This window comes from Brachyistius frenatus, unplaced genomic scaffold (genome assembly GCF_029030835.1).
Source record: "Brachyistius frenatus isolate BFR_SWC_R1_liver_20210118 unplaced genomic scaffold, ASM2903083v1 Contig_8, whole genome shotgun sequence".
NCBI classification, from domain to species: domain Eukaryota; kingdom Metazoa; phylum Chordata; class Actinopteri; family Embiotocidae; genus Brachyistius; species Brachyistius frenatus.
In genome coordinates, this window is record NW_027210607.1 from 4,446,191 (window position 1) to 4,470,137 (window position 23,947).

At 44.0% G+C, this 23,947-nt stretch overlaps 2 protein-coding genes across 2 annotated transcripts in view; one reads left to right on the top strand and one right to left on the bottom strand.

Annotated features, from left to right (window-relative positions):
• The first annotated feature begins 887 nt into the window (after window positions 1-887).
• Window positions 888-5,859, top strand: eif3s6ip (eukaryotic translation initiation factor 3, subunit 6 interacting protein). The gene is made up of 15 exons (XM_069690013.1): window positions 888-1,130; window positions 1,372-1,414; window positions 1,567-1,777; window positions 1,935-2,014; window positions 2,502-2,563; window positions 2,681-2,750; window positions 2,859-2,932; window positions 3,144-3,315; window positions 3,483-3,637; window positions 3,781-3,951; window positions 4,141-4,274; window positions 4,565-4,738; window positions 4,907-5,096; window positions 5,322-5,402; window positions 5,654-5,859. The coding sequence occupies exons 1-15, from the start codon at window positions 1,002-1,004 to the stop codon at window positions 5,729-5,731; spliced, it is 1,824 nt and encodes a 607-aa protein (XP_069546114.1). The 5' UTR covers window positions 888-1,001; the 3' UTR covers window positions 5,732-5,859.
• A 679-nt stretch (window positions 5,860-6,538) lies between these two features.
• The window catches only part of cdh23 (cadherin-related 23), a 175,983-nt gene continuing 158,574 nt past the window's right edge, over window positions 6,539-23,947 (bottom strand). The window contains exons 42-69 of the mRNA XM_069690023.1: window positions 22,853-23,062; window positions 22,332-22,439; window positions 20,140-20,242; window positions 19,446-19,571; window positions 19,150-19,353; window positions 18,482-18,940; window positions 18,224-18,340; window positions 17,912-18,136; window positions 17,588-17,757; window positions 16,858-16,995; window positions 16,234-16,353; window positions 15,501-15,678; window positions 15,027-15,238; window positions 14,517-14,711; window positions 14,320-14,433; window positions 13,958-14,087; window positions 13,397-13,660; window positions 13,155-13,316; window positions 11,814-12,070; window positions 11,624-11,721; window positions 11,378-11,498; window positions 11,203-11,282; window positions 11,041-11,081; window positions 10,848-10,908; window positions 10,333-10,462; window positions 9,662-9,781; window positions 9,247-9,357; window positions 6,539-8,615 (exon numbers count right to left, since the gene is read on the bottom strand). Of these exons, the coding sequence (XP_069546124.1) occupies window positions 8,274-8,615; window positions 9,247-9,357; window positions 9,662-9,781; window positions 10,333-10,462; window positions 10,848-10,908; window positions 11,041-11,081; window positions 11,203-11,282; window positions 11,378-11,498; window positions 11,624-11,721; window positions 11,814-12,070; window positions 13,155-13,316; window positions 13,397-13,660; window positions 13,958-14,087; window positions 14,320-14,433; window positions 14,517-14,711; window positions 15,027-15,238; window positions 15,501-15,678; window positions 16,234-16,353; window positions 16,858-16,995; window positions 17,588-17,757; window positions 17,912-18,136; window positions 18,224-18,340; window positions 18,482-18,940; window positions 19,150-19,353; window positions 19,446-19,571; window positions 20,140-20,242; window positions 22,332-22,439; window positions 22,853-23,062 (4,596 nt within the window). The 3' untranslated portion in view covers window positions 6,539-8,273. The remainder of the gene's footprint in view (window positions 8,616-9,246; window positions 9,358-9,661; window positions 9,782-10,332; window positions 10,463-10,847; window positions 10,909-11,040; window positions 11,082-11,202; window positions 11,283-11,377; window positions 11,499-11,623; window positions 11,722-11,813; window positions 12,071-13,154; window positions 13,317-13,396; window positions 13,661-13,957; window positions 14,088-14,319; window positions 14,434-14,516; window positions 14,712-15,026; window positions 15,239-15,500; window positions 15,679-16,233; window positions 16,354-16,857; window positions 16,996-17,587; window positions 17,758-17,911; window positions 18,137-18,223; window positions 18,341-18,481; window positions 18,941-19,149; window positions 19,354-19,445; window positions 19,572-20,139; window positions 20,243-22,331; window positions 22,440-22,852; window positions 23,063-23,947) is intronic.

Below are 23,947 nucleotides of genomic sequence, written 5' to 3' on the forward strand. Positions count from 1 at the left end.
ATCCCCTGTTGCACACAAAGCAGCACACACATCACTATGAAATGAGTCTGATCGACGGTGAAGTCAGATTCAGTAGGACATGAATTTGGCGTTTCTCCTTATCCACAAGTCTGTGGCCACCCGAGCCTGCTTTCATGATGCAGAGCAGCACGTTGTGACTATGACGCCACCTGACGGTGTTTACAAGCAGTTGCAAGTTCTCACAGCCCACGTGATCACCTGGCATATTGTCCAGTCAGGGATATTTTCATTGGTCAAACACAGACGGGGATAAAGTTTGGTTCTTTTAAAGAGGACTATATGCTTGTAAGGAGCCACCCTCCACAGACATTTTGACCTCTCTTAGTAGGAAAAAAAAAAAGCACAGGCGCAGCAAATACTATTATTGAGGGCTAATTGCACTTACTGTATGTGTACAAGTTTCTGGGCCTTTGTGTTGTAGATGCTGGGTCAATGGTTTGGTTTACTGGAGCACCTTACGGGGACGGAGACATTGTTCATGTTGACAGCTTTTCCAGCCATAAATCAGAATATTACGCTGGCAAAAGAGTTTGTGAATCTGTTTTAGAGTGATACATCTCCATTGAGCCTGGCATGAATAATTCAGAAAGCAAAACGACGTGTTAAATAGACCTACCGTTCTCGAGAGTTGCCAATATAGCTGGAGCATCAGTGGCTTTTATCAGTTTTATTTTATTTTTTTACATTTTTGTTTGCGCTTCAGGAATTATTAGGTACATTGGTAAAAAAAAAAAAAAAAGAAGCTATTCGACAATCAACTGTTTTCCTCTAACAAGTTTAATTCGCCAAATACTTTCTAAACACTCAATTTCCCACAATGCTCCAGTATCATTGCGTCACGCTCGCACGTCACAACCTCTTCCTTCCGCTTCCGCTTCCTCTCCAGGACCAGCTGCGTGGTTTAGCGGTGTTAGCTAGGCGGCACACGTTTCTTCTTTTTCAATCCAACATCTGACGATCTTGGACTAACAACTATCAACATGTCATACCACAACAACGAAGAAGAAGGAGGAGGGGTAGTAGCAGCAACAGCAACAGCAGCAGCGGCAACGGTGGGAGGAGGAACAGGAGGAGCAGGAGGAACAGGAGGAACAACAGGAGGAGGAGAGGTGAGGACACATTTCTCCTTCCAGACATTTGAACGCTGTAACAACACGGTGTAGCTGTGCAGCTTAGCCTGCCGGTGTTAGTACGACAGCAGCTTTTTCGATGAGCTACCAAGGCATGAATGATTGTTGGAGCCACAACGCTGAACTGTCTAACTTTATGTCGCTGGTTTTGAGTTTCGAGAGGATGTAGAGTAAAGATATGATGATCTGCATCAGTAACGATGTCGTGACTTCTCCCCAGTACGATCCTTACGCCTTCTCGAATGACTGCGACCTCCACACCGGTTAGTATTGGTATCTTTACCCCTGAACGTATGCGATCACGTTTCACTTTTACACACTTTTAACAGAACCGGATGTTCTGATGTTCTGATGGACCCCTCAGTGGAGTTTAGGTGCCGTCTTGTGCCGTCCTCACTCCCCCATCTCCCCGCAGGCGACCCTAAAGCAGACCTGGCCTACGAGCGGCAGTACGAGCAGCAGACCTACCACGTCATCCCGGAGGTGATCAAGAACTTCCTGCAGTATTTCCACAAAACCATCTCGGACCTGATCGACCAGAAGGTCTACGAGCTGCAGTCCAACCGTGTGTCCAGTGAGAGCATCGAGCAGAAGATCTACGAGATCCAGGACGTCTATGAGAACAGGTAAACTCTCTTTATTAGACACTTGAGAGATGTGTGTGTGTGTGTGTGTGTGTGTGTCACACACACACACACACACACACACACACACACACACACACACACACACACACACACACGCGCGCGAGTGTCTTACCTCTTCTGTTTTGTTCCTGTTTAGCTGGAACAAACTGACTGACCGTTTCTTCAAGAACTCTCCGTGGCCAGAGGCCGAGGGCATCGCTTCACTTGTTGGCAACGGTGAGATTTCATTGAGTGTTTATTTTTTAGGTGTCCCATCGAATTAGTCGTATTTGATTGCAGTTCTGTTGCTTCCGCCTCGCAAAATGTTCTGTTCTAGACATTGGAGGCAGTTTTGCTGCTTTTCTTTAAAGAAAAATAAATAACTTCCACGCTTTGTGCAGCGTATGCAGAGCGCAGGTTTGCGTCCTGCCCACCAGTTGTGCTCTGCGTTTATGACTCCCCTTCAACAGCTGATGTAAAACAAAAGATCGAGTCTAAATCTGAGTCCGTAGTCGATACAGATCAGTTAGAAATGCCTTGATTGGCCCTCAGTAACAATCTCTAAAATCAGGATAATTGTTATTGATAATGTGGTATATATATATATATATATATATATATTTCTTTTTTACAGCTATCAGAATGTTTCACAATCCAGATAAACAAGGTCATCATGTAGGTCATCAGCGGAGATGTTTCATGTCATCTATCTTCTGTTCTCCAGATGCTGTGTTCCTCATCCTCTATAAGGAACTCTATTACAGACACATCTATGCTAAAGTCAGCGTGAGTAGCTGCTTGATATCGACACTTTGTCCGTCTCTTTCTCGACTATTAAGCAACCTGCAGAATGTGGAAACATTTCTAGGATGCTGTTGTGAATATAGTTTTCTGTATAATCAGGGTGGACCAACTTTGGACCAGAGGTTCGAGTCGTACTACAATTACTGCAACCTCTTCAACTACATTCTCAGTAAGCTGCAACCATATATCTTACATTTTTCTGTCAGCTGTAGCTACATGTGTGAGATAATGACTGATGACAGACCAGTCAGATGAGGATGTTTGTGACTTTGAACAGACGCCGACGGTCCGGCCCCCTTGGAGCTGCCAAACCAGTGGCTGTGGGACATCATCGACGAGTTCATCTACCAGGTGCAGTACAGTATTCACTCTTCTACATGTTATCCTTCCACCACAAAGACAGTGTGAGTGATGAAATAAACACACAATCAAATAGTGGTCGAGGTTCGTTTTATTGTTGTTTTAACCACAAGAAGTACCAGATGGGTGGTGTGAATGTATAAATGCTGCAGAGAATGGTTGAATTATTCCTAATATGGAAATCGCTCTCTTCCCTCTTCAGTTCCAGTCCTTCAGTCAGTACCGCTGTAAGACGGCCAAAAAGTTAGAGGAGGAAATCGAGTTCCTGAGGAACAACCCGAAGATTTGGAACGTCCACAGCGTCCTCAACGTCCTCCACTCCCTGGTGGACAAGAGCAACATTAACCGTCAGCTTGAGGTCTACACCAGTGGAGGTACAGAACAGCGTGTTGAAGATGTTTGTAGATTGGAGGGAGAATTTAAGGAACCTTGGATGTTTTCAAAATCTTAAATTATTTCCATTAAAGGCCTCATACATTTAAAGTAATGTCACTGTTCAGTCTACAAGGCGGTTAACATGTAAACTGTTGGCGTGATGCAGGAGACCCAGAGAGTGTGGCCGGAGAATATGGTCGTCACTCCCTCTACAAGATGTTGGGTTACTTCAGCTTGGTCGGGCTGCTGAGGCTTCACTCTCTGCTCGGTGATTATTACCAGGCCATCAAAGTCCTGGAGAACATCGAGCTCAACAAAAAGGTAAGAACTTATTTACGGCACCCCCTGCTCCTGCTAGTGATGACACTCCTTAATAGGCTGAGCCCTCTGTTTATCTTTACTGGGTTTCATATTTTTCTGCTCTGGTCCACACCTCTGTACCCGCTTTGCCTTCTGCTTTTCAGAGTATGTACTCCCGCGTGCCCGAGTGTCAGATCACCACCTACTACTATGTGGGTTTTGCTTACCTGATGATGAGGCGCTACCAGGATGCCATTCGAGTCTTCGCCAACATCCTGCTCTACATCCAGAGGACGAGGAACATGTTCCAGAGGTCCACGTATAAATACGAGATGGTCAGTCAGAGCAGTGCTTCGGTGACTGCACAAATCCCCCATAACAGAACGGGGTCAAACAAGATGTTGAATGTTTCCTGAAAGACCACAGTGTTTGAGTTGTGTTGACCGGGCACTTTCATGTGATCCTCAAACAGTATTCTAGTGGAAACAGATGTGTTAATACTTGTGTTTTTCTTTTTTTTTTAGATTAACAAACAGAATGAGCAGATGCACGGCCTGCTGGCTATCGCGCTCACCATGTACCCGATGCGCATTGACGAGAGCATCCACACTCAGCTCAGGGAGAAGTACGGAGACAAGATGCTGCGCATGCAGAAAGGGTGAGAAAGAAAGAACGAAAGACATCAGCTTGTGTTGGAACAACTGCGTTTCAGTGTCTGTCCCTCTGTATTGTCATTGTTTATCATCAAATTTTGTTTTATGTGAAGTCCCTCACCACTTAGACCTTCTTTTATTGACCTGACAGTCCTTTCTGATACTGTCAGGATTCTGTATGATGACCTTTGAAACACACACTGCTTTTTGCTGCTGGATCTGAGACAGCTGGAGCTCCACCCTGCAGTTCGCTGCTTCAGGAACGTCTTTAATGACACAAATGTTTCACACTCAGAGACCTGCAGGTGTTCGAGGAGCTATTCAGTTTCGCCTGTCCTAAGTTCCTGTCACCGGTGGTTCCAAACTACGACAACGTCCACCCCAACTACCACAAAGAACCTTTCCAGCAGCAGCTCAAGGTCTTTGCTGAGGAGGTGCAGCAGCAGGCGCAGCTCTCCACCATCAGAAGGTAAACCATAGAATACTGACAGGACCTGTATGGTCACACACGAAGGATTATGAACATAGGTTTTTTTTCCCCCGGCCTTTACAAACACTTTAAATGGTTTGAAGAAACCAGTTGAATCATGTGTTGCTGCCTCTACATGTCAATTGAAGTTCCAATGTGTCCGCACAGCTTCCTGAAGCTGTACACCACCATGCCTGTGGCCAAGCTGGCCGGCTTCCTCGACATGACGGAGCAGGAGTTCCGCATCCAGCTGCTCGTCTTCAAACACAAGATGAAGAACCTGGTGTGGACCAGCGGCATCTCGGCGCTGGACGGAGAGTTCCAGTCGGCATCTGAGGTCGACTTCTACATTGACAAGGTGAAAGTCGGGTTTTGACTTTTCTATATCTGTTATAAATGTTCTGTCAGCAGGGTGGATGCATCATGGGTAATGCCTCTGGTTATTGGTACTGTTCAGATTGACTGTATCATGCTTTACATTCGTATTCCTGCTGTATATATAACAGTAGGTGGGGGATAATGTGGCTCACATTGTTTTAACTAAACTGTGTGTTTGATGAGATTTCTCTCTTGACACTCACAGGACATGATCCACATCGCCGACACTAAAGTTGCTCGGCGGTACGGAGACTTTTTCATCAGACAGATCCACAAGTTTGAGGAGGTGAGTAGAGATCCATGACACCTCTGGCAAAGAATGAAAAACAGTGTTGATTATTTCAATGCATCAGAAGAAAGTTTTTTTTTTTTTTCTTTTATAAACCACATTTCATTCAACTTAAGAAACCAGAAAAAAAGTGCGACCAATATTGAAATAATAAAACTTGATCTCTTTGCTTTCCTGAATTGGTGTTTTGATTAGAGGGCTTCCAGTTACATTTTGAATGTGTAAAAAAACAATGCTTGTCTCTGCAGTTGAACAAGACACTGAAGAAGATGCCAGCCACCGCCACCACTGCAGCATCAGCGAGCACTACAACCAGAGCAGTGTAACCAGCAGCAGTGAAGAAGACCTCAGCGACGGACTCGTATGCTCCTCCGGTCTCCTTCAAGTTTTTGGACAACTATTAGAAATGAAGCCTTTTTTATGTTAACAATAAAAGGATGAACTGGTGTGCTAAAAGTAATGGACTTGTTTTTTCATTACCTGGGGAGTGTTTGCTCTTAACAACCACTAGGTTACAGTATTTACCAGCTGTCACATATTCTCAAGCTGCTGAGTTTGGTAAAACAAAGTGTTTTTGCAGCAGCCTATCAGAAGTCAATATAATCAATAATTCTCATTTATCTTAAACTGACAGTTAAGCTTTTGTCTAATCAATAGTGATGGAGAAGTATTCAGATCCTTTACTTAAGTAAAAGTACCAACACAGGAATGTAATAATACTCCAGGACATGTAAAAGTCCCGCATGAAAAAGGCTACTTACATAAAAATACACAAGTATTAGCAACATGTAGTTAAAGTTTATTTTGGATTGTATTATTTATGACATTAGATTTCAAGTTCTGTACTTTTTCTCTGGTTAAAATTTTTTTTTCTGAAACAATGGCTCATTTGGACATTTATCAAAGTGAAACTTGAGAAGTTTAGGAGGGAAAAAAAAAAATCACTTTTTGGTGGGGCTGTTAATAACTCACAAACAGGTTGGAACCTTCTGGTTTCATCCTTAAAAATGTGCTGCATTTTGAGAGCTGGTTTTATTTTCCATTATGTCAAACCTTCATCTCAAAGGTATCTAAAGCTGTCAAATAACTAGTGGAGTAGAAAGTACAACTCTTACTTTTGAAGTGTGGGGAAGTGGAAGTGTAAAATAGCATCAAATGGAAAATACAAGTACCACAATATTGGAGTTCAGTGCAGTGCTGAGTAAATGTACTTAGTTGCTTTCCAGCACTGCTGTTTAAATTGTACCTGTGAGTGAAATAGAAATCAACCGTGAGGTAAATGTCATGGGAGGACAAACATTTAGTGACATGAGTCATTAACTGAGACCGAGGCTCTTCTTCCTGCTCGAGCTGATTCTGCTGCATCAGGCGTCTCATTGTTTCCGGCAGCTCTCCCATCATCCCACTGACCAAGGTCGCAGGCCGTTGCATATTTCTTTTATTATCACAGATCATTCAACAACATTTCCCAACACAGATCTCAGGGTTGGTGACAATAATGACAAAGAAATAAAAACTTACAAAATGGGAATATAAAAAATTAATTTTTCAAAACACACCACTCGTCAGAAACAGCGTTAGTCGTCATACAAAGGAAAACAGAACGACATGTCACCATAGCACAATATACACATACTCCAAACATCCAAAAAGTAGTGCCTACCAATTTTGGTAAGCCAGCATTTTTCTTCAAAAATATCTTTTAATTCCCTAAATTTTTTAGAAAATAAAAAAATAAAGCAAACGTTGCTCATTTTGAGCATGACTTTTACTCCCTCAGGTGGCAGTGGAAAGTCTCTGTGGGCACAATGCCATCTTTATATCTATAAAAAACAGATAATTCATATTTTTCTTCCATCTATAAGTCTTTATCAAGGCTTTCTTTAACTGCCCTTAATATTTAATTCTTCACAAAAGATTTGTTTTTCTCCCTGTGGCTCCAGTCCCAGATCACCTTCATCCGTTGTCCCCCATCTTCATCATGAGAGAAGTCTTTGAGTAGTGAGGATTCTCCTGGTACATGACTGACGGCTGGACCGGGGTCTGAATGTTAACTGCTGCCCTGCAGACCAGAGGCCTTTCTTCTTTTTCCATTGATTAGAAGGCGCTCCTTCATCAAACTGCTGCAGTGGCGAGGCTCCTCTTCCTCTTTGTGTCATATTAAAACTCCAATCTGATAAGTTCCCTTTTCTGGATTTAATGTTCATCAATAATTTCCCAACAATAAAATGTATCTAATATCTGAAAAAGAAAAGTCTTCTTATCCACACTCCGTTAACACTGACTGCATCTTCCAAAAAGAAAAAGAAAAAGTGTAATTTTTTTCTGTGTCCCATTGATGGCCATCCGCTGGTCTGAGTGTGCGTAGCTTTTTTTTTTTTTTTTTTTTCTTTTTTTTTTTTGAGTGTGTGTATTTGTGTTTGTGCGAGTGTCTGCAGTCCAGGCATGACTTCAAAAGATTTTGTGAGAATGAGGCACCTTTTGACGATTTTAAGGTCGTGGTTCATCAAGCCTTCGTCCTTCTTTTCCACTCAGCTCTTTGGGTGAAAGTCGATGACACCAGTTGTTTTGGTTTTTTGTTCCCTTGCGTGTGACTTTCCTCTTCCTAAAGGTCATCTGAATGAGCCGTCTTTTGAAGCGTCTATCATGGGACAATCTTCAACATAAGATCCACTCAAAACAACCCAGTGGTGAGCAAATCCTCCTGCAGGATGTCCCACCGGTGCGCTGAGGTTGGCTGATGAGGTTCCCTAGACTACACACACTCCTCCTCTTCCAGTCCTTCCCAGCCTTGTCAGGGAGGCGGTGTGGAGGCACAAGGACACACACGGGTCATGGTTGTGCTCAGACCAGCGAGGCCTCGGCTAGTCATAACTCTGTGATCTCCAGGGGACTCTCTGACAGGGTGTCCCCGTCTTTGTGGCGGTGCATCGGGGTGGACTTGGCCGACTCCGTGCGGGCGTTGCGCTCAGAGTAAAGCCCCCCGTCGGCGTTCAGAGCCTCCAGAGAACGTGCCAGGGCCCGCTGGTCGTCCTCCGGCAGGCTGTTGAGGTCAGAGGTCAGGAGGGTGCCCGTGCTGCCATGGACCACGTGCACGCCGTCGGGCCCCTTCAGCTCCACAGGAAGCTTGTGCTTGAAGCGCAGAGTGCCGCGACCTCCGCCCATGCCCAGATGCTCTTCCTCATCGTCATCCAGGTCACTCTGGATGAGCTGTTGAAGGTGGAGAGGAGAGGAGAATGAATAAAACCTTTGATTTATATGTTGATAGGATACATGAGGTTGTCAGGGATACAGCAGGTTTATGAGGAACAGCTTTGACAAAGAGCTGGACAGGAGAAAACAAGTGGGAGTAAAAGATTCAGGAGAGAAATCGGAAGATCACAAGAAGTAAAAGACAGTAAGTTGGAAATATATAGCGAGACAATGCATCAGCAACGGAATAACAGATTTTCCACCAGACCTGGTTTAAATAGAGGCAAACTATTCTTAGTGGTAACTTGTTTGAGGACAGGACAGTGCATCCACATCCGAGTACTTTAGAAAAGTGTAGAAATTTCCCCCTGAACGCTCCATTTAAAGTTATTATCTAAACTTACAGGTGCTTTCTGTGTTTAGACTTAAGCTGAACTGAACAGCTGAAAAATAAATGCAAACTCTATGTCACCCAAAGTCTGGTTCAAAGTGTCAGAGAGTGCAGAAGCAAGTGAGAAGGAGCTATGTCGGAGCAGCAGACAGGATGTCAGAGAAGGAAATCAAAGGAATTGTAAGATCACTCTCCGGCGGCGGCAGACAGGAGCAGCAGCAGCAGCAGCAGGGATCATCCAGTTTTTTCTGAGCCCACCTCGGTGACTGATGAGTGATCTCCCTGGCTGGTGGAGACGGTGACGAGCCGCGCTGCAAAGAGCTTTTTCAACCTCAAGTAGTCGTCCAAGACCACCTTGAGCAGCGAACCCTGACAGGACGGCAGTTAGGATCAAACAGAGTCTACAACAGCATACACCTTACATATCCTCACTGTCACAGAAATAAGAGTCCACAGCGGGCATGTCAAGACGTTTACTAAGCAGCCGGTCTCAACAGCCTATCTTCAAGTCTTTGAGGTGTCCCTCTTGGTTGTCTTCTCAGGACAGAGAGGAGGTCTTAAGTTCTTTCTGCTGACCTTGTCCCCAGTGCATTTAGGGGAAGGATGGAAGGAGAGAGGGCATGACCAACATTAAACACGTTTTTGAGATTGTGTGTCCCTGCAGCTGTCTCACCTTGATAGGCCCCTCCCTCATGATCTGGCCCAGTTTAGCGATGTTGTCGTACTCCTGAATGGCTGCTCTCAAGTAGCGATCATCCTCAGGCTTCGCTTGAGGCTCTCGACCAAATGTGCCCTGTCAAAACAACACACACGACATACTTAACTAGTGTGAAGGCATGGCTGTGTGATGGGACGGAGGCTAAGGCCTTGATTGGTAAAAGTTACAAACGGGTGATGGCTTCACTTTTTACCCTCCTGAGTTTCATAGGAGCCGTGTGTAGGATTTAGTGGTGAGGTTATAGGCCATAAGTGAACACCCCTCACCTCTCCTGTCCCCTTTCAACCACGTAAGAGTATCTAAAGTGGAGATGAAAGTTGGCAACAAATGCAAAAATCAAAATCTGTAGATCCTGTGTTTGGTTTGTCCCTTCTGGGCTACTGTAGAAACATGTTTGTGCAACATGGTGGGCTCTATGGAAGGGGACTCACTCACTATCTAAATGAGGGTTTCTGGTGATTATATAGTAATGAAAAGATAATTATGTATTTTATAATCCATTTTTGTCAATAGATCCCCCTAAAGCCTACACAATGGTTCTTTAAAGCATGGAGGAAAAAATAATAGGTTAAGTTCTTCAGAGTGTTGTGAGATATAGATTCATTCAGCCTAATGTTGGTACTGACATGAGTGCGTGCCGGACTGTTCCACAGGTCAGTGATCTCACTCAAGTTCTCAGGCAGGTCGTCTTCGTGGTCAGCCTGAGCAGCCAGCTCCAGGTTGCGACAGAATGGGTCCAGCCACACTGGATTAGCTCTGCAGAGGTAAAATGGCATGACATGCATCATTGACAAAAGGGGAGTATAACTACCTACAAATATATATTTCGATGTTGACCTGCTTTTTCAGTTGATTTGTAGGATTAGCATTCTGGACTCTAACATTACAATTAATATATCGTATGGTGCAAAAACACAAAGTGTCAGAAGAACACATGGGTTTTTTTATGTGAAGTTATGTTCTGGATATATTTCTTGAGGCATCTTCACGTGTTGCCTTGCAACCCCACAGTGTTGACGAGAAAGCAAATAAGCGAATTTCCCAAAATGCCAAACTGCACTCACAGAACAAGACAAAGTAATATTTGGAGAGAATTTCTTGCAAACAATGTCTGACATTAAGGTGGGAAAATAAAACTCACCCCTCAAAAGAGTACTTATTAGTGTTGGGCATGTCCAGGATATCCATTAAACCCTGGTTCCCTGTGTTGGAGAAGATAAATAATAAAACTGCCTAGTGTTAAGAGATATTTTATACTGTACATTATCAGACAGCAAAGCCACATCCTGATGCAGAGTTAATGGGACTGTCCCGTCAATGAAGCTGCTTCTCACCCGTTGATCCTGCAACGATTGCTTTCAGCTTCCTCTGGTGTCTGCAAAACATGAAAAGACACACGTCAAGAGAAGATAAACATGTTCATTTGCTGCTTAGATGACTCTTCATAATAAGTGTCTTCAAAATAAATCTGAACACAAATGCTGAGGGATTCTTACACTCTGCGATAATGCCAGTTCATCGTGACAAACAAGATTCCTGCAAAGCACAGCAGCACAGCGAGGATAATGATGACCAACTGGGAAAGAGAAACAGAAAGAAAGCTTAAGAGCACGACAACAAAATAACATGCACCATGGTGTGTGGGCTTCAGGAGGTCTCAGCTTTGCAGACCTGCAGTGTGGAGATGTCATCAGGTAGTTTGTCGCCAATAGCTGGCTGAACGTCCACGACGTTGTATGTCCTGAACAAGTTTCTCAGCTGTTCCTTGTTCTCATCGATCATCTGGATTACCCTGCAGAAAAACAGACACACAGCAACTCACAACAGAGCTCATCCCATGCTTTCATATGGGAGATATCTACAAGTCAGAGTCAAAGGGGAGACAGATATAGACAGGTTAATAAAGGTAAACGAGACCTTTCCACATCAAGGATGGTGTTGGTCTGATTGTTGACGACGTGGATGAGCATGTCAGTCTGAGCGTAGTTCACCCTGCCCTTTTTGTCCACATGGAACTGGATAATAGGAGAAGGAGAATAAAGATGTCACATATTTATTGAACACAAACAAAAAGTTAAATAAAATTATCACAATAAAAAACTCTAACCTGTATATCATCTAAGTTGACAATAGCACCAGTGATGTTGGACAGCAGGTTGATAAAATCTTCCTGGTTTTCACGAACCAGATCAGGTATCTCATTGAAGACTATCTTGACCCTCTGGTCATCACGGAGAATGTAGATATTCACGTTAGTGGTTGTACTGTGGCCGGCAAAATCGCAGGCCAAAATCTCGAGCTGAAAGTAGCCTGGATTGTAGGCTGTGAAGAGGTCGTAGGTGCGGATGATTCCATTGGTCAAACCTGCGGAAAACACGAGACAGAATATAAAATTAATCTGACTCAGAGGTACCCGATTGGTACACCTGGAAGCCTTCAGCCACTCACTGTAGTGAGCCAATCAGTCCATCCAGTAGAAAAGTACTGAGGAGCCACGCTTCACTCTCTTCCCTTGTGATTCCCGCCAGTGTGAGTAGATAGCAACTGTTTTAAACTGTCTAACTTTACCATTTCTCTCCAGGAAGCGCTGTAGGGGAGAGCTTCCATTTTGTTTAACCTTGTTTTCTCCTCTGTTTGTGTCGTTAGGGGGGAACTAGTATTGTGAACTTTTGTCTTTCTGGTAGCTTCGGTTTTGTGGCATTTCATTTCTATTCAGGGTTTGTTTTATATGGGGTTTTTTTGGCTCTAATTTGGCTCTAAATATAAATATTCAACAAAGTAAATATTTAACAAAATGACTCCTTAGATCATAGACTTCTGTGATTCCCCTTTTCTCCTGGACTGAGCTGGGGATGTAACAGGGATGGATCGTGCTGAACATTTTTGTCATTTCACCAGACATACTGGACGGTAGTCAAACTGAAACCATGTGGAAAAAAACCTGAAAATACACATTAGTATAAGGGACCTTCCCAGTCTGGAAAAAATACACATCTACAGAGAGTGTATGACTCAGGTCATACTGAAGGAGTGTGATACTTTTTGTTGAGTCAGTGTTGTTGAAGCCATTTCAGTCTGAGATTCTATATTTTCCTTTTTGTTCCTTAACTACTGCTTGTGTATTAAAGTGTGATATTCTTCTGTCACAGAGCTACACCATTGGTGGCTTTGGTGTTTTCATGGAATTTACTGAAACTTTTGAAAAAAAATGTGTTAATAGGTTTTTGTCTATTTCAAATTATTTTATTAGGTGACATATTCAAAATAAATGCAATAGTGACTTTGTACATTTTACATCCCCAAGTAATCCAAGTAGAAGCTGCTTTTAAGACCTTTTTGTCAGAGTTAAAAATCTATCAACCATTAAACACAATGCATCCTGGTATATCTGTTGAAATGTTGACATTTCTCTATGTTGTGAATGAATACCGTACTTCGGGAAACTCACCGATGGTGAAGACACTGCCTACATCCTCACTGCCGTTGCTCTGTGACTGAAAGTAGCGGATTGTAACAATATGGTACTGCACCAAGCTGTTGTTGCCAATGTCATTATCAATAGCCACCACTTTGATTAGCTCTGAGCCCACTTTGGCATTTGCCGCAACTCCTGAAACATGAAACAGAGAGAGAAGATGAAGCAGCTTGTACAGAGACTGTAATACACATTTCTGGAGGAACGCACATTACCTGCAGTGTACTCCGCCTTAATAAAGCGTGGCTTCTGGTCATTTATGTCTTCCAGTTCGATGTGGACTTCCAGCAGGCTGGGGTCACGAGCAGGATCCAGGGCTCTGGCCCGTGCTGACCTCTGACCCCTGGGCGGAGTCCAGCTCCTGTTGCTGGAAGCCTTGATGATGATGGAGTAGACCGGGGTCTCCTCCCGGTCCAGATCCTTGTGCAGCTTCAGCTCTCCGTGTAGACTCAAGCCAAAGTTTCCATCACTGTTTCCCCCTTTAGAAAGAGAAGGAGAGGATTTGTATTGAGTCACATAAAACAGTGGATGAATCAGCTTTAAATAGAAGAGAAAGACAGATGATCTATACAAATGTCTTCATTATTCTCAGGCTTTTGAAGTACAGGCACTTTCATGTGACCACACAATAGAGACACAATAAATTAGGAGAAACTCCTTCTCTCTTCATGAAACCAGTACATTACTTCAGATGGCTTAACATAAAGAACATAATTGATGGGGAAAATATTTGCATACAAATTTTTGTAACAGTAAAATCAAACATCATGTATCACCTGCAATAAAATAGTAGACAATGGCATTGACGCCCTCATCGGCGTCCACAGCTCTGGTTATGTTGCCCACTGCAGTACCTGGAGGGGAGTGCTCAGGCACGGTCAGCTTCTGGTAAGGCAAACTGCCACGCTGAGGTGCACGCACGCACGCACGCACGCACGCACGCACACACACACACACACACACACACACACACACACACACACACACACACACACACACACACACACACACACACACACACACACACACACACACACACACAGACAGACACACACATTGCATACAAACAAACAGTTTAACAGCAGCACGTTGGTACAGAAAACCACTTCAAATCATATTCATTGAGATTAACACTCACCGGTGGTTTGAGGAAGACAGGTTCATTGTCGTCAATGTCCAACAGTGCCACCTGCAGAGGCTGTGTGGTCTCATAAGGCACTGGTTGGCCCATGTCACGGGCCACAATGATAAGCTGAGAGTAATTCCCACACGGTTAGAGACACATCTACACACTCAATTGCGTCACCTGCAAACACACACAGTCAGCTGACTCACGCTGTGGAGCGCCTGTTTCTCTCGGTCCAGCTTCACAGTCGTGGCGATGACTCCAGACATCGTGTCGATGTGGAAGTTCTCCCAGTCTCTGTTACCCGCTCCTGTCTGCAGGAAGGCATAGCGGACCTCTCCGTTTACGCCCTCGTCAGAGTCTGTTGCATGCACCTCATACACGGGCAACCCTGGGGGCTGTTCCTGCACAGGGAGCAAAGAGTGAAGAGGGCTTCTATGAACTGAACTAACAAACTAACTCCAACAATGGGACTTTGTGGTTGTTCAGGGGTTTCTTTGTTGTGGTTTGTGGTGATGGACTACCAGTCTATAAATGTGCAAATAGACACGAAGTCCTACTAATTACCAAACAAACCACAACTAATAGATCAATTCATTAGACCACGAAGTGTAGGGTACCAGTATGCAGTATTGATTTTCTGAAAGTAATGGAGTGTCAGACAAATATAACTGATCCACATTGACAGTGATGACATAGAGGGACATGTATGTAGATACCTCTGAGATATGGATGATGGTTCCATTGGCTGGCCTGACAAACACGGGCCTGTTGTCGTTGACATCTATGACTGTGATGATGAGGTCTGCGGTGCCCCACAGGGGAGGACGTCCCTGGTCTGTCGCCACTACAGTGAGGTTGAAACGCTCTGAGGACTGAAGCAGACGGCGAGAGCGCACCAGTCCTGTGTTTGGGTCCAGAGAGAATGCGTCTAAAAAGAAACAGACAAAGATCAGGGATCAACTGTGGATATGAATGTTGAACCATAGCTGGCTCTGTAGATACCCTTTCATAGGTGGAGCACCATTTTCTCTATCAATTATGTATGTATAAAAAAAAAAGAGGAGGATATTTACTGGACAATGTCCAGGACTAATTAATTAAATTGTAATTAAATGAATAATTTGAGAGTTGGTTCATTCAGAGTGTTTAGTTAAGTGACCTTACTGAAACTTTTATGAGTATATTCATACCTGAATGGGGTCCCAGCATGCTGTAGAGCACTGCACCATTCTCTCCCTCATCCAGGTCAGTAGCCTTCACTGTTATCACCGACGTACCACTGGGCTCATTCTCAAACACACTGGTGTTGAACACTCGCTCCGTAAAGCGTGGCCGGTAATCGTTGACATCGAGAACTGTCACCAGGACCTGATGTGACACGAGGTTACAACCCAGAAAAAGGTCATATTCAGGATACATGAAACATGGGCAAGGACAACAATATCTGTAGAGTTAAACTCATCACATACTTGTTTCAGTTATTAAATAACAAGGAATTGTAGTACAGATTTTTCCAAGTTTGGGGTTTAAAAACAATATATATATATTGACAATCTTTGAGCATTCACCAGATTTTTGTTGTCCTGTTTGGTTACAAAAAAAAATCTAATGAATAAAAGATAAAAGAAAATATTTTATAATTTCTTTAATCTCTGAAATGTTGACATCTACCTCAAAAATACACACTGTTATCTGCATTTTCATATCCTGACTAAGTCTTTGCTCCTGTGTTTGCTTTCTTCACTTACCTATGACAACATCACTTACAGGTGACAGAAACTTTGTGAAACAAGTTTTCATAGACCCAAAGAGATTTAAAATGGCACGCTCGAATATGTTTGGTTTCTCTGATTATTATTTTGATATAAATTAAAACCTTAATTCACAAAGCATCCTTGTGCCATTACAGATATTGATTTGTACCTGGACAGAGTTCTCTCTTCTGTTGTTGGTGCTGCCGCCAGGGTTGTCACGAGCAACGGCAGTTAAAGTGTAATGGTCCTTTGTCTCTCTGTCGAGAGGGGAGAGGATGTAGATCGCTCCCTGACACAGAGGAGAGGCAACGATGAGGAAGGAAGCACAAGCACTGACTGGGAGTGGTGGCTGTATCAGAGCATTTATTTAAGTCTGTGTTTATGGAGACGTGGAGGCCAAATATGTAGATTGTTTTCAGGGCACTCAAATGCTTTGTTTAAACTTGCATTTCCAGGCAGGATGATGTTGAGTGCTCCGGGGAGAGAAAACATAGCAGGCCACTTCTCACCAGTCAATAAATGTTTATCTTTGGTTGGAGTTCACCAAAGGAGACATTTCTGACGTTTTCTGGGGTCAGTGAAGTTCAAAAGGTTGTGAATATTTTTGGTTTAGCCTCTTTGGCAAAATCTCACACAACGTAATTTAAAATCTTCTCATCATAAATCATAAATGCTGTGATTACTGATTTTATAAGAAATGGCAACATAAAAGAAACACAGATGGGACTCATGGCAGCGGTATGTAGTTGGATTTATGTTGGATCTAGTTGTGCTGATGTATGAGCTAACTTACAGTGGATGGTTTGATGCCAAACTTTCCCTCTCCGTCTACCAGGCTGTACTCAATGACTGAAAAGAGGCCAGAATCAGCGTCTGTGGCACTCACAACGATGATGGTGGTGCCCAAGTCCACATTCTCAAACACGGGCTCCTACAAAACAAAGACAAACAGATAATACTAGACTCAAGGACGCTGCAAGGAATACATAATATTATTAAAGATGATTTTTTTTTGGCATTTTGCCTTTTTTTTTTATTTTTAATTTTTTAGAAAAGTGCAGCAGATACAGAAAGAAAATGTGGAGAAAGAAAGTGGGTAGGGGGGTGGGGGGGTGACATGCAGTAGAGGACCATCCAGCTGGCCAATGAGCTGGTCTTCTCCAGAATAAACAAAGTGACAGCTGGGCTGATAAATTAATTCTATGACACTTTTGTGTTCTCTCATAATCAATCTACAGTGTTAGTTAGTTAGTTCAGCTTCATTTTCAGCTTCATGTTTAGTGGCACTTCATTTCATTTTCACTTGTCAAACACAGGTGCAACTAATTACATTCATATAAATGGCATTACTGAGGCTGTCATCCATATTATTAGTTCCACCTTGAAAAGGCACTTTTCAAAATGTCCACTGTAAGCTTCTTCCATTTCCACAGATGTCAAATTAAAGGCGTAAATGACAAAAAGTATACTCTACAAATCTGCTTCAGGAGCTGATATATGATTCTTATAATGCTGTTTTGTACCTGATACGCAGGTTGTAGAAAGACAGGATTGTTGTCATTGACATCCACAATCCGCAGATAAACTGGCAGCTCAGCTATCCTGGGAGGAGTGCCGTGGTCCTTTGCTCGAATTGTGAAATTCAGCCACTGTACCTGCTCAAAATCCACCGTCTGGTTGGCTACAATCTTCCCTGAAAAATGTGAAACACAGTGATAGTAATAGTTGGAACTCATCTGGGCAATACTCAGACAACAAAGAAGTAATGACACTATAAGATAGAATAAGTTACACGGGTGTATTTTGCTCATTGTGAGCAGCCTACGGCATCATACTGGTGGTCGTACCAATGGAGGGGTCCTCCAGTCTAACGTATTCCCCTCGAGGCAGGTGGAGCAGCTGGTAGATGACCTGTCCGTTGGGACCTTTGTCTGGGTCTACAGCTGAAACTGAGAGCAGTGTTGTGCCTGGCTGAGCCCCCTCTAAAATCTTCTCAGTGAAGTTGGAGACTCCAAAGGGCCGGAAACGAGGGGCGTTGTCATTCACGTCCAACACGTTGATGGTGAGTCTCGCTATGCAGAAGAAGATCATGATATGAGAGATAAAGAATAAGAAAACTGAATGCATGGAATTAAAGATGGGTTAGAAAGTGGACTTACCGTTGGGAACACTGCCCGACTTGTCAATAACATCGCTGGCGTTGTCATGGACAGACACAATGATCTCAAATATAGCTACGAGCTCTCTGTTGAGCGGGTTGTGGACAAATACTGCACCTGAAAATTCATCAAAAATCATGGAATTATTTTCCAAAATGTAAGTCCAAATTTATTTAACATATTAACTATCAAACATCATTGGTCAAAATAAAGGTTTTTGGATCAGAATATAAAACGTGTTAGAGATCTGTGTCTCACCGGTGTGTAAATCGATGCCAAAGGACTCCTGAAGGCCATCCACTGGGTTGTTCCCATCATCCTTTGCCTCCACTGAGATGATGTAATACTCCAGCCGGGGATGCAGGTCGGGGTCCTCTGCAGTCAGCGTGGCCACGACCACACCAGGCGGAGTGGACTCATTGACGTTTATCATGGTTATGGGGTCTATAAAACGCGGTCGCGAGTCATTGACATCATCCAGGATGACTGTCAGGGTGGCTGTGCCTGACATAGTGGGTGTGCCACGATCAGTTGCCATGACGACGAGGCGGTAGGAGCTGCGCTCTTCTCTGTCTAGCGTGGTGTTGCCCACCAGGACGGCGCCGGAGAGCGAGTCGACCACAAAGCGGTCCTGAGCGCCGCTTTCCAGCCGATACATCAGCCAGCCATTAGAGCCCGAGTCAGCATCGGTGGCGGACAGCTGAGTCACCACCACACCTGGAGGAGACAAAGTAATGACTGGAGCACAAACACACAGGCGCGCACACACCTTCATATCCGTGTGACCAGCCATTCTCAGCATGTAAACCCTTACACAGTGGGGAATACATTACTTTTCTATCAGTGATAACTTGAACCTGATGAAAGTCTTAGTCCTCCCGTACTATTCATACACACAGATAACAGCCACAAGGCAATACACGCACCAGTTGGGCTGTTCTCAGGGAGTCGAACGCTGAAACTGGACGGGCTGAAGACAGGAGGGTTGTCATTCTGGTCCAGGATCATAACTGTGAGGGGGACGCTGCCGTTTAACCCTCCTATGTCCTCCCCAACCAGAAACAGCTCTACCCGAGGCTCCTGAAATGCCTCGCGGTCCAACTTCGCTCCCTGACGCACATGTATCACACCTAGAGGAACATACAGACACAGTTACTGTGGTGTTGCAATTTTTGAAAATGTCCTTTTAGTTCTTTTACTTGGTGGAGAGTCATAATGATACCAGTATCAGCGTCCACGGTGAAGAGATCCACCCTCGCTCCCAGCAGGCGGTACTTCACCACTGCATTAGGCCCAATGTCTTTATCCTCAGCCAGAACTGGCCCATTCAAAACTGTTACAGTGCTGCCTAAAGGACAGATAAAGATAACAAAGTCACAAAGAACTAACATTTTTATAGTTAGTTAGAATCTTTTACTCAGTCAGCAAACCATCTGCAGTATCTGCTGCCAATTACCAAATATCCTCAACTTGAGAGTAGGTTTTTGATAAATACAAGGTTTGCTATTGCATCTCGAATTATGCCAAGAAACAACAGTGAAATCTTTCTACCAGCACTCTGATAACTTTAATAATCAGACTTTTCAAGAGAACTGGACTAATTTTAGATTCAGAAGAATCACTGATTAACCAGTGCAGTGAGTCCCTGGTTATAGATCAGTCCATGTTGTGAACAAATTCAGTGTTAGAGTGAATTTATTGAATTTAAAATGTAAAGCTATCAGTTCTTATGTCTCCCCTTGAACATACCAAGTAAAATATGTTTTCACTTATCATGAGCTGTATGTAAACAGATTCAGGAAGTGGGGGAGACGGTGTTACAGACAGTTCCATGTTGCTCTGTGCTGCAAACTTACAGATTGCCCCAGAAAAAGTGAAAGTCAGACACAACTCACACACAGACACTAGGATGCTACCTGCTGCAGAGTTCTCAGTGATTTCAGCCCTGTAGCTGGTCCTGGTGAATACAGGCCTGTTGTCATTCTCATCCAAAATGGTGATTACCAGCAGGTCTGAGTCCTGGTGGTGTGAGACAAAAAAGGGACAAAGAGGCAATCATCAAGGATTGTGATATTGTGAGGAGACAAAAATATATCAATCATCCCTCAAAGAGGCAAAGTATTACAAATGAATCCAAAGTTAAGGATGAGTTTAAAGTGTTCACCACAGCAGACTGCACTGTGGTGTGAAATCAGTGGTTAACTTGTTTGCACCTCTTGGCACAACAGTTTCTCACCTTTACCACTGAGGCATGCTTTTGAAAACATCACAACTGCAGTTTGCTTTTACAAAGCTTGCAGGCCCATAAAGCCCAAAGCTACAAGTTCTAAGTTTCTTATAACTCTCTAAGTATATATGTTTGTAATACTCTGGGCAACAAATCCTACACACGTGTAAATTGTACATAAACTTCCAGAATGCATTTAAAATGAAATTGAAACTGCAAGCAGTGATGTACGGGCCCTCGCACTCCGGAGCGCCGCCTCCCCGAAGCCGCCTCCCTGAAGTCGCCTCACTGAAGCCACTCCCGAAGCCGCCTCCCCGAGCCGCCTCCCCGAAGCCGCCTCCCCGACATGCAGCGTGCGCGAGGGACCGTTAAAGTTGCTATTTTTGTCTCGTTTCCTGTCTCCAGCAGGGGGCGCTGGCGAGCCGTTTGGCCACGCCCACTCGCAAAACACATCAGATGTATCGTCTCACCACGCCGGATGTATGTGACACGTTTCGTGAGGTTTCAAGCATCCATTGACCTTAAACATCAACTTCCTGTGTCATGGCGAGACATCAAACTTTGCTGAATCGTCACGGCGACGCCCATTGACAAAGTCGAACGAATGTCTCAATATATCATCAACTACATGTTTAGGTTATTGTGACCCAACTTTACGTTCATGTGATCAACCAGCTCCACGTAGAATGTGAAAGTATGAAAAGTGTCATTTCCGGTGGCCAACAGGGGGCGCTATGACTATGAGCGAATATTACCCCACAGGGGTCTTCAGGGCGGAGCTGTTATCATACCTGTGATGTTTGGAGAAGGTCGGTCCATGTACATAAGATTTAAAGCAACTCGTAGTTTCATGGCGAGACGCTCAAAATGTCCGCCTCTCACGGGCACACACATCGATGAAAACGAATTATTTTGATACATTTTAATCCCAAACATGTTTTCTATCCATAGAACCTAAATTCAAGTCGGTCGGAAAAAAAAATCCCTCGGAGGAGTTCGACAAAGTACAACGTGTCAGAATCGCCCAAAATGGCGACTAAATTCAAAATGGTGGACTTCATGTCGAGTTGACGTAACGGTGCAATGTAACTTTTTTGAGTGTCTAGGTGTGATACACGTGTCCACCGGATTTGGTGAATTTAGGTAAATGTGGTCGCTGGGGCATCTCTTTAGGGGGCGCTCTCGAGCCATTTGGCCACACCCACTCGCGACTCCACTAGAATACGAAATTTTTCGCCGGGGGACATTTGTGTATCCACTTTCATGAGTTTTAGAATATATATATATACCATATATACCATGTCGTCCAAAAAGTGACCCAAAATGAATTTGTTTAAGGTCAAATGATGCTCCAAACCTCACAAAACTTTGCACATGCGTCAGGCACCAACTTTCATGAGTTTTTGAAGATGTTAAAGCCGCCAAAAAAAAAAAAAAAAAGCCTTTTTTTTTTTTTTAAAGAATAAGGAACGAGATCGAGAATTTTTTTTTTAACTGCAAGCGGTGATATGCGGACACTTGCATGCTGCACGATGGGGAGGCGGCGGCCCCCGACCCGCTGGACCCCCGACGTGCAGCGTGCGAGGGCCCGCATATCACCGCTTGTAGTTTTAATTAATGATTGCTGTTTATTGCAATAACCCGTTGGTTGTGCGGAGCCAATAATTTGTTACATTGTGTTGCTGTTTATGGATGAACTGGTGAAAAACTGCAAAGTAAAGCTTACAACATTGTCTGTTATGATTTCTTGAAAAGCTGACCTGAAGAGACACGTTTTTTTTTTACCACAGGCAGTGATTTATGATTGTTTCATGGGTCTCTTTATGAGACTGTGCGTGTGGTAAAGATTGAACAGTTGCGACACAAGGAGAGTGGGATTACCCTGCGAGCGATGCGGGGGTTCTCCGGGTTGTCCTTGACGGTGACGGTGAGTCTGTACTCAGCCACTCGCTCTCTGTCCAGCCGTCTGTTCACCTGTACCACACCTGTCTGAGAGATACAAGCCAGAAGTAAGCCATGCGTGTTGCTGTACAGTTTATATACTACACATCATTACCTGTGTACATCCTCATAATACTACTGCATATGTATTTTAACCCCTCTCTAAAGGCTGTGCTATATTCCTAGTCATCATAATGTAAATATACAAATATGTATGCTTTCAGCATCATCCGCATGTACAGTATGTTGTGTCAGGAGTGGACAAGCATTAAGTAGCATCTGCAGATGAAAGTGAGCTGTAACATCCATCCTACATCAGGTTAAACTGACAATCTAATGTGTGATCAAATTTGCGAGTTTCCCTTTTTTTTGGACTATCTTCTCAAACTTTACCACGTCAGTAAGTTACAGTATATATTTTTTCTGTTTTCTGCTTTAACCACACCCTCCATGTCCCTCACTGTGTCATTGATGTAGAAGGCTCCATCCTGGTTGCCAGCGGTGATGTTGTAAGTGAGCAGTGCGTTGCGTCCGCTGTCTGCATCCTGCGCTCGGACTCTGGCCACAGAGGTGTGTATGGAGGCGCTCTCGCTCACACTCGTGTTGTAAGGCAGGTTCAGGAGGACCGGGTCATTATCATTGATGTCAAGGACATGGACTCCCACCACCATCTGAAGAGAACAAAGGTGAATTTAGAAAAAAACACATACAATTAAAACCTGTCTACAACAGAGTTCCTTCTCTTCTAGTGTCTTTTGTGATGTAAAAAAAACAAGTATTTTGCCACAAAAGTCCTTCTAAACCCAATAAAATTAGCAGCAGTCATAACATGTTAGATGTTATGTGCTGTATGTTTGAGTGACATGTGAAGATAATAGATTTAGTACTTTATAAAAGTGGTAACATTTTTGTAGCATTTACGTCATTTACAGTAACCTCCCACTGTCAGGAGTCCTGTTTTCCTCCGTTTTGCCCCCGATCACCTCTCCTCCTGTGTCCCCTCAGTCCCCTGTCTGCTTGTTCTGTGTCCTCCTCTCCTCACCTCCCATGGCCACGCCCTTCAGCTGCAGCCACTCACCCCGGATCATCACCTGCAGGTGTGCTGCATCTCCCTGATCACCTCCCCGGACTATATGTACCCTGCCCCTGCACTCCTCCGATTGTCGGTTCATTAGTTAGTCACCCGTCCGTCCTCCGTCCGTTCTCCGTCCGTCCGGTTCCCGTTCCCGTCCCTCTGGCTCCAGTTCCACCTGCAGAGCTCCCTGTCGGAGTCACCAGTCGGTGGAGTTACCCTCCCGACTCGGAGGATTATTGACTCTGTTTTTTTCCAGCGGTCCTGCCCGCTGGTCTGCCCGCTGCCCTGCCAGCCGTGTTTCCCCGGATCAGTCGGTTGAGTTGCTCTCCCGACTTGGAAACAAGCAGACACTATAGGTGCCACCTTTTGGTTTGTTTGTTTTTATTTATGGAAATAAAGACTGTATTTTGGAACCGATACCCGAGTCTGTGAGCCTGCATTTGGGTCCTGGTAAAACACCCACCATATAACACCCAAACCA